The sequence below is a fragment of the Acromyrmex echinatior genome, chromosome 7, assembly GCF_024713525.1.
Source record: "Acromyrmex echinatior isolate Ae372 chromosome 7, ASM2471352v2, whole genome shotgun sequence".
Taxonomy (NCBI): domain Eukaryota; kingdom Metazoa; phylum Arthropoda; class Insecta; order Hymenoptera; family Formicidae; genus Acromyrmex; species Acromyrmex echinatior.
The window spans coordinates 15,184,569-15,197,726 of record NC_141858.1 but is presented as its reverse complement, the minus strand read 5'-3'; the positions used below and the strand labels follow the sequence as shown (position 1 = coordinate 15,197,726).

Here is a 13,158-nt window from a genome sequence, read left to right as displayed (position 1 = left end):
GCACGACACCTTCATTATGATGTTCTACACGCGCGGTATAACACGACACGACGCTACGCACATATCTTGCACGTTTCGGGTCGGAAAAAAACACTCGCGAGGCAACATCTCGACCGGACACGGATTTCTTCTGGAAATCGATCGCGATCGCGGACGATTAAACACGCGGACGCAATTCGAACGATTTCTACTCCGCAATCGTTCGATAACGCACTCGCCAACCGACACGACGCGAATTTGAAATAACAAAAGAAACGCGAATTTGAAATAACAAAAGAAGCGCGAAATCGCCTCTCAAAGCGCCGCGCTGCGGCGGACGAGACAGTTATTGGCAGAGGCTGTGCTTGACGATCCTTTAATATGATTGGCTGCGTTCAGCAGAACGTTATTTTGCAACTGTTGAAAATTTTCTTTGCATTGATTGGATTATACTTTTAGATCTAAAGGAATTTATGATGCTATCTAACAGACAATCATAAAACGATTGCAAAACTGTTCTATTCTGTTGAACGCAGAGAGCCATTTGGTTATTTTCCTACATAAAAAAATGTACCCAGCAAACAAGAATGGATTAAAATGCATTGAAATTTTTTTCTATTCGAATGAGTATTTTAAATAGCGAATACTTTTTTTGGATTTAATTGGATGCAAAACTGCATTTTCTATTCAAAATTTTGAATTAAACAGTATACAATTTTATGTTTTTGCACAGAAAAAGCTAATATTATTTTTAAATTGAAAGGCATAGAAATATGCTCCATACAATTCCTATAAATCAATAAAAGAATTGAAAAGCATTCATTTTAATATTCGTGAATCAATATTTCTGAAAATCTGAATCCATTTCTATCTGTCTCATTTTAAAGCCAAAAAGAAACAGAGACAGAAAGAGTTTCAAGCCTTAAAATCGAAGTAACGTTGGTGCAATCAGGCCTTAGAGAATTCCGTTGTAGATTTGTTTGCTGAGCAATTAAACATGATTGGTTGGATCCACAGGTAAGAACCAATCATGCTCATTCTTCGGCAAACAGTGAATTTTGGAACACAGTCTAGTTTAAGTGGCTCGTGAAAATGTATCTTATCGCTTATCGCATACTATGCTACATGTGATCGCACCCTAATAACGTCCAGTATGTAGTAGATGGCGCGCAGTAAGCAAAACCTTTTTCTGTCTTTCTGTTTTTCGACATATTTGCAGCGGGTATGTATCACACGGAGAATCCGCATTTTTCGTAATAATCATTAATGACGCAAATATAATGTAATAATTGATTAATTATTGATGATTTTCTGGAGTGTGAAAGTGTAATATTTTTTAGGCATGAGGTATAAGTAAAAAACATTTATGATTGAAGTGACTCGATTACTATCTGTTTCAGTGATACGCTAAACAGAACTCAAAATGTCTATCCGACCGGTTTATCGACCCAAAATCGTGAAAAAAAGAACGAAGAAGTTTATTAGGCATCAGAGTGATAGATATAATAAACTCAAGGTGAGTATCTTTTGTTTTATCCTTTTCAATCAAGTGAGCATGTTTGTAAAGTTTGGTTATATTGCCTACACTTTGTATACATTATAACATTAATTTCTGCACACTGTTATTAAAACGTTACATATTTATGCATCTTAATTACTTAAATTTTTATTCTCTCGAGAGAGATTGATCTGTCGGATTAACTATAAAATAATTTAAAAGGTATATATACATATAAATAATGTCGCATACCACTTTACAGCGCAACTGGCGTAAACCGAAAGGTATCGATAATAGAGTTCGCAGGCGTTTTAAGGGCCAGTACTTGATGCCTAGTATTGGTTATGGTAGTAACAAGAAAACGCGTCACATGTTGCCAACTGGTTTCCGCAAGGTCCTTGTACATAATGTGAAGGTAAATGTCACTTCAAAACATCTTAAAACTTAATTAATTCAGACATTTTATATATAAAATAATGTCTTAGTTAATTACTAAAGAATACTTTTTTATTTCATGACATAATTTGACACAAATGTTCATTGTTATTCATTGAATGTTAAGAAACAGAATAATACTTGTGTCAACTTATATCACTAAATGGAAAGCATTCAAAATTTAATATTAATTCTCTTTTGTTATCATAATCAACTTTCTTTTCTTATGATATGGAAATACAAATATAAATATATATTTTCAAATATTTCAAAATTTTTTATTATTACAGTTCAAAATATTTATATTTAATCCTTCAATCCTGCAAATATTGTTATGTACATTAAATTTGAAGACATTATTGCAATTATTTAATTTTATTGATATCTGAGATGTAATGTGTACAATAATGTATATGTTGAAAAAATTGTCAAATTTATTTAGTATGAATTACTTATTAAAATATCCATGAATTGAATTAAAAAAATTTTTTTAAATAAGTTTCAATAAAATCAGATTTAAAGGACGTTTTGTATTGTACAAATTAGAATTATTATTACAAATAAATAAATGTGTTGTTTGAACCTTCTGCATAATTGTATATTCTATTTATGCATTTGACAAAGTAAACAAAGGCTTGATTCTTTACAGGAACTTGAAGTTTTAATGATGCAAAATCGCAAGTTTTGTGCAGAGATTGCACATGCTGTTAGCAGTAAGAAGAGGAAACTCATTGTCGAGCGTGCTCAACAACTTTCGATACGTGTAACAAATGCCAGTGCACGCTTACGTTCGGAAGAGAACGAGTAAACATTACTTTTCGTGTATTTTGGCAATAAAATATTAAAAACTTATCTCTTGTATCTAATTTTCTTTCATTTCTTAGTAATATCTTCAGTTCTACGTAAATGTACAATATCAGAATTTTTACTTGCAAATCGTATACAAAAGTAATAAGTTTTTTATTTTTCGCAAAATTTCTTCTGGCGAAATTTATTGTTATCAGTTGATCAATCTAATTAATTACTAATTAATCGCGAACGGTTTCACATAATGAGTCTATTCTGTAATAACTCTTAACAACTGTAACTATTGTAATTGTAGCATTATAGTGTAGCTTTTTTACCACATACAGAACCTGTGATACGGGTAGCACGAGTGGTTTCAGGTCCAGCGTGATCTGATCCGGATTCAATTCCACCTGTATTCCATATACGCGTTTCTTGCGTTTAGAGATTATCACTTCATCTAACTTCTAATTAAGAGGCATTATTAACCCATTTCATGTGGATAATCTGTTTAAGCCAAATAGGAATGATTAACAACGAGAAAAACTTCCTCTCTCTTTATTGAGTTCAATAATCCTTATATTTCTTAAGAAGTTATTAATTTCTACATGTTTCCTTTATTTTATATTTTTAATCTACATTATCCTGAAAAATTAGTTTTACATATCCTGGCGTTCCCTCGAGCGGTACCGCGCAGAAGGGACAGATCGCGATATAGCCATTTGTGCCATGTGGAATGGCTACTTTCTCCCAATATCTGCAAAAGAGAAGAACGATAAATAAGGAAAATAGGGAGAGTACATACATGAAAGATTTATAACATCTATATAACTTATTTTCAAAAGTGTGAACGATTAGCGACTGACACATTACTAACTTGACAGTTTTCTCTGTAGCCATGTGTCCACAGGGACTAAATGCATAAGTGGGCGGTCCGCAGTCTACGTAGAAGGCAGGCTCTATTCCCATAGACAGTTTTACTACCGCCCCTGCGACAAGGCACATGGGACACCTTCTCGTAACTTTATCCTTTTCCTGGCCCCAATCATGATGACCTTGTACATGACCGCATTTAAGATAAACGTATGGCTGCTGCTGCGTCGAATCCGAAGCTGCTTTACGTGGTATAACCAATGTGTTTAAGCCTACAGGACATTGCGGCCTGCCGGCGTTTATAGCATCAACTAATTCCTCTAAATCTTGTTTTGTCTGAGAAAAAAAATGTGCATTTAGCAATATAAACTATATATTATTTTATACATTTTTCTAAAGACGATGTAAATTACCGGAGACTTCGCGAGGCCTTCAGCTGACCGCCAAAGTAAAGTGGCGCCACAGAGGTCAATCAGGGTACCATCTTGTAGAATATTGCTCTCGTCCTCTACGACATTGCCTTTCTGTTGAGCGCTCCTACTTTCTCTGAGCGAGAAAACTCCACCGCCTACACTAACTTCCCGCCAGAAACCACATTGCGCCTCGCCACCACAGAACTGACCCCGCGGATGCATTATTAGGACCCCGTTTGTCGTAAGTCCATCAATCTCGCGATTCTCTTGCCATTTAGTTGCCTTTTCCTGTATAAGAATATTTATTAAGTTACTTTTGCCAAAAGTGTATCAGGTCACCCAGTTAATCGTAAATTGCGAATCTCACCCCTAAAAAAATGTTTCTTGAACTATCAAAGCCAGCAGCATAGATTCTAGCGATTCTGGGATCCAATCGATCTGCCAGGATCCGACAAGCGAACCTGCTGATAGTACTTTGAGCGACACGTCCTTCATTAGCGGGACCACCATCACCACTGCCCGCACATGTGTCCATCACTACGAAATCGATAGGCGATTCGGACGAACGACCGATCTACGAATATATATAATTTAAATATGTACATTGCTGCGCACAGCTCCACACAGGGTCTGTCTCAACAATTTCCGAACTTATTTCCATAGACTATGTAACTAAAACTATCTACTAAAATAGTATGGAATTATTTTTTATGAAATTTTATTTCTAACTCTGTTACACTTTTCTACGTTATATTATTTATTTGCAGTGACGTCAAAAGTGAAAGTATGTTTTTGACACTTATCAAGAAAAATAATAGAACAAAGAGTAAACACATAGTCTTAAAGCTTGATCATCCATCGCATTTGCCTGATATAGCTTTTTATGATAATTTTCTTTTTCCAAGTTGAAAATGAAGCTGAAAGAACATTTTAATAATTTTGGAAATTGTAAAGTACAGAAGATTTCGATGGAGGTCATTTTCTCCTACGTATCAAGAGAAATTTATTAGATATTTTTAAAAATTGTATACAATTGCTACAAAGACTGTAGTAAAATGTATTTTGAATAATTAATAAATGAAATTACAAAAAATCTCATAAAAAATGAAATTTTTTAACAAATTTAGAAACTTTGCAATAGAGTATGTACCGTGGACATACATATTGTGAGTATAATAATTCTGTAATCTACAAAATATTTCGAGCTTACCTGAAACATATCCGTTTTTTCATCTTCTGTATATTCGACAATAACAGCCTGTGTTCTGGAAAGTGTGTACGAAATCGAGTGCTGCTTCGTGTTGAGGATAGCTTGCGAACTATGGGGCGTTTTAACGATATAATGCTTGCTACGCTTAACACCATTTGGCACGGGTCGTTTGTATAATACGAATTTACTTCTCCTTCTTCCCCTATCACCAGGTGGAAGGTAACCATTGTACCTGTGAAAGTCATCAGAAAGATTCATTAATCATTAACCTTCTGTTCTTTTTACATTATCCATTTTATTTGCTGGGAATCCTTACCCAAGTATAACTAGTTCACCGTATTTCACTAATTGTTTGGGCTTTTCATGATGATAACTGTGAGATCGGTGTGGATTGCCATGTGAATGGCTGTGACTGTGTATATTGCGTGGACTGTGAGGTGCACCGACTGTCTCACCTTCTTCCACGAGCAATGGGCTCTCGCTACTACCGCCGTCGGATCTAATGTAAAATACACGGTATAATGAACTGTTCGTATATATACGTAGAGTGATGTGCCACTACCATTTTTCTTTAAAGATTCTTGACGATGATAAACAGATTCTCTGATGAATTTGAAACGATCTCTTTCTTCTAACGAAACTTCAGCAAGATATGTTGTGATATTTGATTACAAATATTTTTCAATCATGTTAAATTTCGATAGTTAAACGTTAATTAGATTTCTATCAAATTAAAATTAATTTAGAAATAAATTTTATCTCCTATTTGCCGTTTTGCAAACTTAATCAAGACATTTAATAACTTCACAAGTATCAGAATTTCTCTTATTGAAGTAATTACTATAATTTCTGTTTTTATTTTGATTTTTAATACTTATGGCTGAGAACAATAATGATAGTGGCATATCATCTCTTATAGAATAATGTGACAAACAACTTGACATACATACATACGTTAATTTTTTGTAAAACAACCAATTTACAGAAGAATCAATTGTACAACGAGTATTATGAATTTTATTTATTAAGCCCGTAAAGCAATGATAATTCTTATTTTATTTTTCAAGATTTTTGCAGGAAAGAAAAATAAATCCTCATAGAAACAATGCAGTCATAATAGCCCTAGTTAGGAGATCGTAAGAGTAAAATGGAGGATGAATATATAATATAGCAATTACATATTGCGTTACAGTATATTTGCGTTGTGTTAAAACTGCACAAATTATTCTCATTCCCTGAATGTTTCATTAATCTTGTGTAATTATAGCTTCCACCAAGGAAAAGGAGATTTCATTGGAGATTAAAATGTGTGGGATTAATATGTTAATAACTATAAAAACGTTGAACAGAAGGATGTCTGTAACTGGAAATACTTTCTGATTCCAAAAGCAAAAAGATATCAGATATACCTGTAACTGTACAGCAAAGTTTAAGTATTCTATATCGAACAAAATGACTTAATGTTGTTAATATATATTTGCATCAAGACTAGTTAATTCGTCAAACGAATGAATTTGACACGCTCTTTTCAATATTTTGCATTGTTTATTAAAGATAATAATATCGAAGTATTTCGATTGTCAATTTGCAAGTGAAAGAAGCTCTTGATACATCATCACGTACAGGCGATCTGTCTCTTTAACTTTCTCTACAAAGTAATTGTTTACAAAAGCGCGCTTTATTTTCATTTTCACATAAACGTTACGAAACGCTGCGTGTTTCTTATACACGGTGCGTTCTATAAGAAAATCCAAATTACATTTGAACACAAACCGTACGTGATAGAGAAGATAGATGGTTTTGTGGCTTACATTACCTAATGTGTAAACCGTAGGCTTACTTACCGCGAAGGGTATGGAATGCGTTTAGTTACTGGCATCCTCCTTTCAGTGGGATTTATAGATTACTACTTCCACATGGTACTTGAAAGGGTACTTGGTAAGGAGACGGGCAGTCTTAAGGGTCTTCACGCGGTTGCAGACAAATCTGAGCAATTGCATTTGCACGTGGCAAGCTGCGAATTGGTAATTATGATCTGCAATGAGAAACATTCAATATAAAGATCATAATTAACTGAGGATTCTTTCTATCTGTTCGCAGGGTGAGTTGCCGACGTAACTTTTTGCGTAATCAAATTTTCCATGTCTGTGAAAGTGCGCACGTAGTCGTCCGTCTTTGCCTCGTAATAGCTATTGTTAACAAAGAGGACATTTTGCTTTCAATTTTTTTAACTCTTGCGCGGTACATTGTTATTCCTATAATTTGTATGCTTCGACACATAGGTATGATCTAGAAATCAAATTAACTTTAGCATGTGTCGAAAATTCTTTGAATTTGTCGTTTTAAATTTGTCTGATGGTTATTTCTAAATAGATCTTTCATGTATGAATTGTGTACGGATATTCCTACCGAATTATCCTCAAATTTTCTCTCTAGATACCTACACATAAATGGGCTATTACGACTGCTATTAATTCAGTAAATTAATTCTATATACACAGTTTTATATACATTATGAAAATGCTATGCAATACCATACATAGCTTTATCTAAAACTTTATCTAAAATAAAGTTCAGTAAGTAGTAATTTATGGAACTAAAAATGTCAAGCTTCTCACACATACATCTATTTACTAGCATGCTGTTAAAAATATACATTGAAAGCCCGTACAATAATTTCCTTCGACGGATCTAAGCCACATTAATTGGAATAATGAGGAATTACAAAATCAATTCTTTTACGACAACAAAACAAATTTGTTAACAAGATTTTTTTAGAAATTCCATTAATTCCGGGAATAGTCATCTGGGATGATTTTTATACCTTAACAAAAAAGTAAAACTCTACTAATTACAATAGCTTTCCTTATTTTTTTCAAGAAAATATTAAGTAAATATGTGTACACAATGATCAAAAATACTAATAAATTACAACAATTAATAATACGATATGTAATTAAAGTGACTCTTAATTGGAATATAAAGTACAGGCAATAGGAATGGAGAACAAATTTCAACTTATCAGAAACCGTGTATTCTAATATATTCGCACTTTAATGACAGTTTGTTGTATTGTCGTTTTGCATGCTTTTTTATTATATGTACCTGCGACGAATACCTGCGACGACAATGCGATATGATGATATGATAAAACAACAATGTAACGACGGTGGCATTACTGATAAGAGTTACAGAATCGGGATACAGGTAATTATTAATGCAAAATAAAATTAGGAAACTATTCTCAGATTAATTAATTCCGGTAATTATTTATAATAGGGCTTTCTCTGAATTTTTCTGTTTTTTTCTTGCAAAAAAAATCTTGATAAAAATCTTTGTTGTGACTCTAACAGTGATAATCAACTGGGAGAGGTCGAAAAATATGTAACCTACCTCATTTTTTTAACTATTTATTTCCAATATAACTTTTCGGATCTTCCAACATTATATAATTATATTTGGCTCTTAGAAAAGCTGATTTTTGTCCTAAATATGGCTAATGTACATGCGTATGTGTTATATGTATTAAATCTTCACTTAAAAATACAAATTCTCCTCCTGCTTTAAAGATATAAATTATTTTCTTATATAATTTTGTGTTCTTAAAGCAGAGAATTTTTATTTTTAATGCAAAATTTTATATTTTAAAGCAGAGAATAATAAATATATTCAGCTCTATCTTGCGTAGAGGTCTGTGTACTAATCTTTTCAGTTTCATTATTTTTAGTATATTATAAATACATCCATTTAGTAAGGCAAAGATGTAGATAAATTCAATACACACACTTTTAAGGGCCATATATTTATAATGTCGGAAGATCCATAAAAAGTTATATTGGAAATAAGCACTTAAAAAAATAGATACGTTACACATCTTCTCCTTTGATTGCTTGTCACTGTTAGAGTCGCAACAAAGATTTTTATCAAGACTGCAAGGAAAGAAACATTAAAATTCGGAAAAGGTTCTATTATATAAATAATTACCTTGATTCCATTAAAAGTTCACAAACATATAGCAATTTTATTCAGGAATTCTTCATTATTCCATGCGTTATTCTGTCTCACGACTGGTTCGACAGAGTTTCAGAGATTAAGGTCACGCCGAAAGGTATAACTTTCAGTTTCAACAATAGCAAGTAATTAGCACCTGTGTGCGAGCATTTGCAAAGAATAAGTGTCAGCAGATATTCAAACTTCAAACTACGATCAAAACATGCTTATCGCGCGCAGGATAAATACACATCTTTCGCAACCACTTGAACAGTGCCGTACCACCACGTTACATCGTCGACGCGATGGCCTAAAAAGATTTATACATATTTCGCCCGTCACACTCGTGCAATCGAGAATAAAGCTACACTGTCGTCAACCGCGCTATCTACGATTTTTCCGCCAACACTTCCTCTCAATTCTTTCACTGTTAGACAATGAAGATTGTCTTTTTTTTACTTCGAATCTCGTGAAATTCTTCTTTCGCGTATTCGTGCCGGAATTACGATGATTGCAAATCGAAGATTAGAAATTGATCAATTAAACGATTTTAATTTTAATCCGTTTTATTCTAATTATAATAATTGAATTTCTATTTTCAATAAATTAAAAATGAGAATTTAACCGAGCAGATAATTTTCATTTTATTTTCCGTTTCTTCTTGGATTCTGATTCAACGACAATTAAAGATTAGAACCAGGTAATTGGCCAGGTAATTTTAATTTTAATCCATTTCATTCTAATCATTTGACTTTTAATTAGAAATCACAGACTCGAATGGATTTTAATTAAGATTATCTGATAACTGTTAAGTTCTAATCTTCAGTTCGCAATCTTCAAATGCGTTTTCTAATACGAATTTTTAACGATTGCGTTTTGCTCTTGTCAGCTTTCCTATGCTTTCGAAACGGTGCAAATGCAAGCTACTCTCGCGGAAGAGGAGAAAGGTAAGGTGGTCATGAGGAAGAGGAGTATGCGAGTGTGCGTGACCAAGGAGGAGACAACTTTTAAAATATGTAATATCGGGCGAGCTGGCGGAACGACGTTCTCGCGTCGACGAAAACGATGTTGACTAACGCGCACCTCCTCGTGAGATTCTCAGAAGCGATCGCATAGACAAAAACCAAGGTAATCAGCTCGGTCGAGGATGAGAAGAAAGGAAAAGCAATCTCGTCAATCTCGTGTAAACCGAAGTCGATATCCGCTTCTCCCAAAGATAACGTTACTGATTTGTGAGACGCGACACAGCAAGGTCGTGAACGTGTTTTGTGTGTTCGTAAATATCTGGCGCACACAGATGCCCCACGTCAGTGTGTATGGATATATACGCATGTTTATACGTGCATCAACGACGCAGTATCGGTTGCAGATAGGGAAATCACACGATGTACTGCGGCACGTCGATCGGTGTGACACGATTGTCCGTGCAGTACTATCGACCGTGCGGGGGGAGGGGAGGGAGGATGCTCCCCCCCCTCCTCCCCCCTCTCATTCTTACAGTTTTAGGAAGACTACAAGAATAAATGGCAGATCGTTTTACCGTATCACCATTGTGCCACTCTCCGCATTCGAAAACGACTCTGCTCCGATTTCCGGCAACGAGAACGGCGACGAATTATGATTGAGAACGTTCCTTCGTCCTCTCTTCCGAATGTCCAAATCTTGTTTTCCTTCCCGTTACTTCTTTATTGGATTTTCGATCCACTAAGAAAAGTTGTTGCAGCAATGCCAGTTCAATTTGTAAACCAAGCAGTTTGTCTATTCGAGGAAGTAGGAAGCACACCACTTGAATTTTTCCTTCAATATATCGTCCGAAATATTCTCTGCTGGAAGACGCAGCGGTACTGTTCCACCTTGCAACTCTCTCCTTTTCTTTAACAAGAAGTTCTCCGATTGCGAGTAGGTACTGATGATATGTACGTTAATGAAACACGCACCGCCTCCCCACCCCGTTCACTGTTCCAGCCTCGTCGGATCGTCGCAATCTATCGTGTTTACTATGAGCGACGATGACAAAGATGAGGGTAACGACGACGACGACGACGACGACGACGGCGGCGGCAGCGGCGACAGCAGCGACCACGACCACGACGACGACGACGATCTTCGGGCAGGACAGCGACCCATGATCGCGCGAGAGTTACGCGAGTGTCATATCGATTACCAACACCAAATTCCGCCTCGCGACACCTTTTCGCGTCTGTCTCTAACTTGCTCTAATTTTCACAGTGTTATTCCACTTCCCTCGTTGGCTCGTTCGATCGTCGCTAATTGTATATGTTTGTTTTGCACATTTTGCACGCGCTACAGCAATCGCGATACAGTAGGGGCGATGGATGATAGCCGTGTCTCCAAGAAGCAGCACACAACACAAGTACGCACGCAGGTACTCGAGTCTCGGAAACACAATACAAACACTAACAAGACACACGAAGGCACTACGCGACGTAACGCCGACGGCAAGTGCGAGCACTGCGAGCAATTGAATGCGACGCTGAATGCAAGTACGAGCGTATCGCGAGCGAGAACGCTTCTCCACGCTTCTCTGGGTTGCGCGCACACGCAAGGTTGCGTAAAATGCGTTGATTCAGATCAGCTCAATTGCTCAGAGAGATAAATGTGACGAGCGGAGAAAAAAATCGGATTACCATGATCCGATTTCATTTGTTCACATACCACAGGACTGTATTGTACTACTTAATTACTAGACTGCCAACTCCTTAGTCATGTAAAATGCCATGAAAAAATGCATGGTGTAAAAATATAAGGCTGGGTTTTCACTTGACGCTACGATGCTCATTTTCAGCGTCAAAACAGATCACGTGATCAAAATTGACGAATATCAAACGCCAATTTTGATCACGTGACCTATTTTGACGCTGAAAATGAGCGCCGTAGCGTCAAGTGAAAACTCAACCTAAGGTATTCCATTGCGCACAATGGCGGCAGATTAAATCAGTACCAATCAAACGCTTACCCCATAGTTAGTGAAATGCACATGGTAGTAATTAACAGCAAACATTAATCAAGATATCTTTTCTAGCCTATTCTAGCCTATTCTACAATATGCTCTTTGTTTCTTGTTTCTTATTTTTCACTTTTAACTCCTTTGCAATCGTTTTATCGACAATTGTATTTTTTGCTATATATCTCTTGTTTCTTTTAAAGTTCGTTAACTCTTATCTCAGAAGGTCGATTCTGTATCTTCAAACAAGGTGAAAATTAAAAAGTAAATTTACTAGGAGTTGACCAATGAAATTATCAGTATTCTAGTAAGTTCGCTTACTTTTGTAATTTTCATCTCGTTTCAAGATACAGAATCGATCTCCAGGTGATATAAAACAAAAAACCGAAAAAAATAAAAAATAAAAAGCAAAAAAATAAGATGTAAAAAATAGCAAAAAACTGGAATTAAAAAGCACATTGTGAAACAGACTTTAAAGGTGCTTTTCCATGCTGACGCTCGACGTTCATTTTTAACGTTAATATAAGTCACGTGATATTCGTCAATTTTAATATTTATCAATTTTTATAACGTAATTTGTTTTGACATTAAAAATGAGTGTCGAATGTTAGCACGAAAAGGCAACTCAGGTTCCTTTTTAGAATTTGAAGCAAGAATTTGATTTTGATTGATCAAAGAGCATGTTCAGGAGGCTTATTACGGTTTTTAAAACGAGATGAAAATTACAAAAGTGATCAAATTTACTAGAATATTTGTAACTTCATTGGTTACTTAGTGAGTTCATTTCTGTAATTTTCACTTCGTCCTGCGTTAAGATGACTGCGCAATCTTGGAATGAAATATCTTATACATATTAGGTCTGTTCGCATTTAATTCCTGAGCGCAGCCCAGAATACATATCAGACTACCAATCAGGAACTCGGACATCAATGTCGAGTCTCTTTATACAATATATTGTACAATATGAAACTACCATCTTGAACTCGCCTATAGTAGCTGCGTTCGGTAA

The 13,158-nt window shown here is 35.3% G+C and overlaps 2 protein-coding genes across 6 annotated transcripts; one reads left to right on the top strand and one right to left on the bottom strand.

Annotated features, from left to right (window-relative positions):
* Positions 1 to 1,076: 1,076 nt before the first annotated feature.
* Positions 1,077 to 2,764, top strand: RpL32 (ribosomal protein L32). 2 transcript variants are annotated; one of them, XM_011069519.2, is made up of 4 exons: positions 1,077 to 1,201; positions 1,380 to 1,495; positions 1,740 to 1,892; positions 2,562 to 2,764. In XM_011069519.2, exons 2-4 carry the CDS (start codon positions 1,403 to 1,405, stop codon positions 2,718 to 2,720), a joined length of 405 nt encoding a protein of 134 aa, XP_011067821.1. In that variant the 5' UTR covers positions 1,077 to 1,201; positions 1,380 to 1,402; the 3' UTR covers positions 2,721 to 2,764. The 2 variants fall into 2 exon arrangements, with proteins under 2 accessions (XP_011067821.1, XP_087263818.1); XM_087407692.1 differs by lacking the exon at positions 1,077 to 1,201 and adding an exon at positions 1,210 to 1,305.
* Positions 2,765 to 3,255: 491 nt separating this feature from the next.
* Positions 3,256 to 11,920, bottom strand: Pli (E3 ubiquitin-protein ligase pellino). Of its 4 annotated transcripts, none has more exons than XM_011069515.2 (8): positions 10,725 to 11,919; positions 7,039 to 7,229; positions 5,511 to 5,693; positions 5,195 to 5,426; positions 4,352 to 4,558; positions 3,985 to 4,272; positions 3,576 to 3,907; positions 3,256 to 3,455 (listed from the first exon to the last, which is right to left on the bottom strand). In XM_011069515.2, the coding sequence occupies exons 2-8, from the start codon at positions 7,071 to 7,073 to the stop codon at positions 3,329 to 3,331; spliced, it is 1,404 nt and encodes a 467-aa protein (XP_011067817.1). In that variant the 5' UTR covers positions 7,074 to 7,229; positions 10,725 to 11,919; the 3' UTR covers positions 3,256 to 3,328. The 4 variants fall into 4 exon arrangements, with proteins under 4 accessions (XP_011067817.1, XP_087263816.1, XP_011067820.1 ...); XM_087407690.1 differs by lacking the exon at positions 10,725 to 11,919 and adding an exon at positions 10,529 to 10,622; XM_011069518.2 differs by lacking the exon at positions 7,039 to 7,229.
* Positions 11,921 to 13,158: the final 1,238 nt, after the last annotated feature.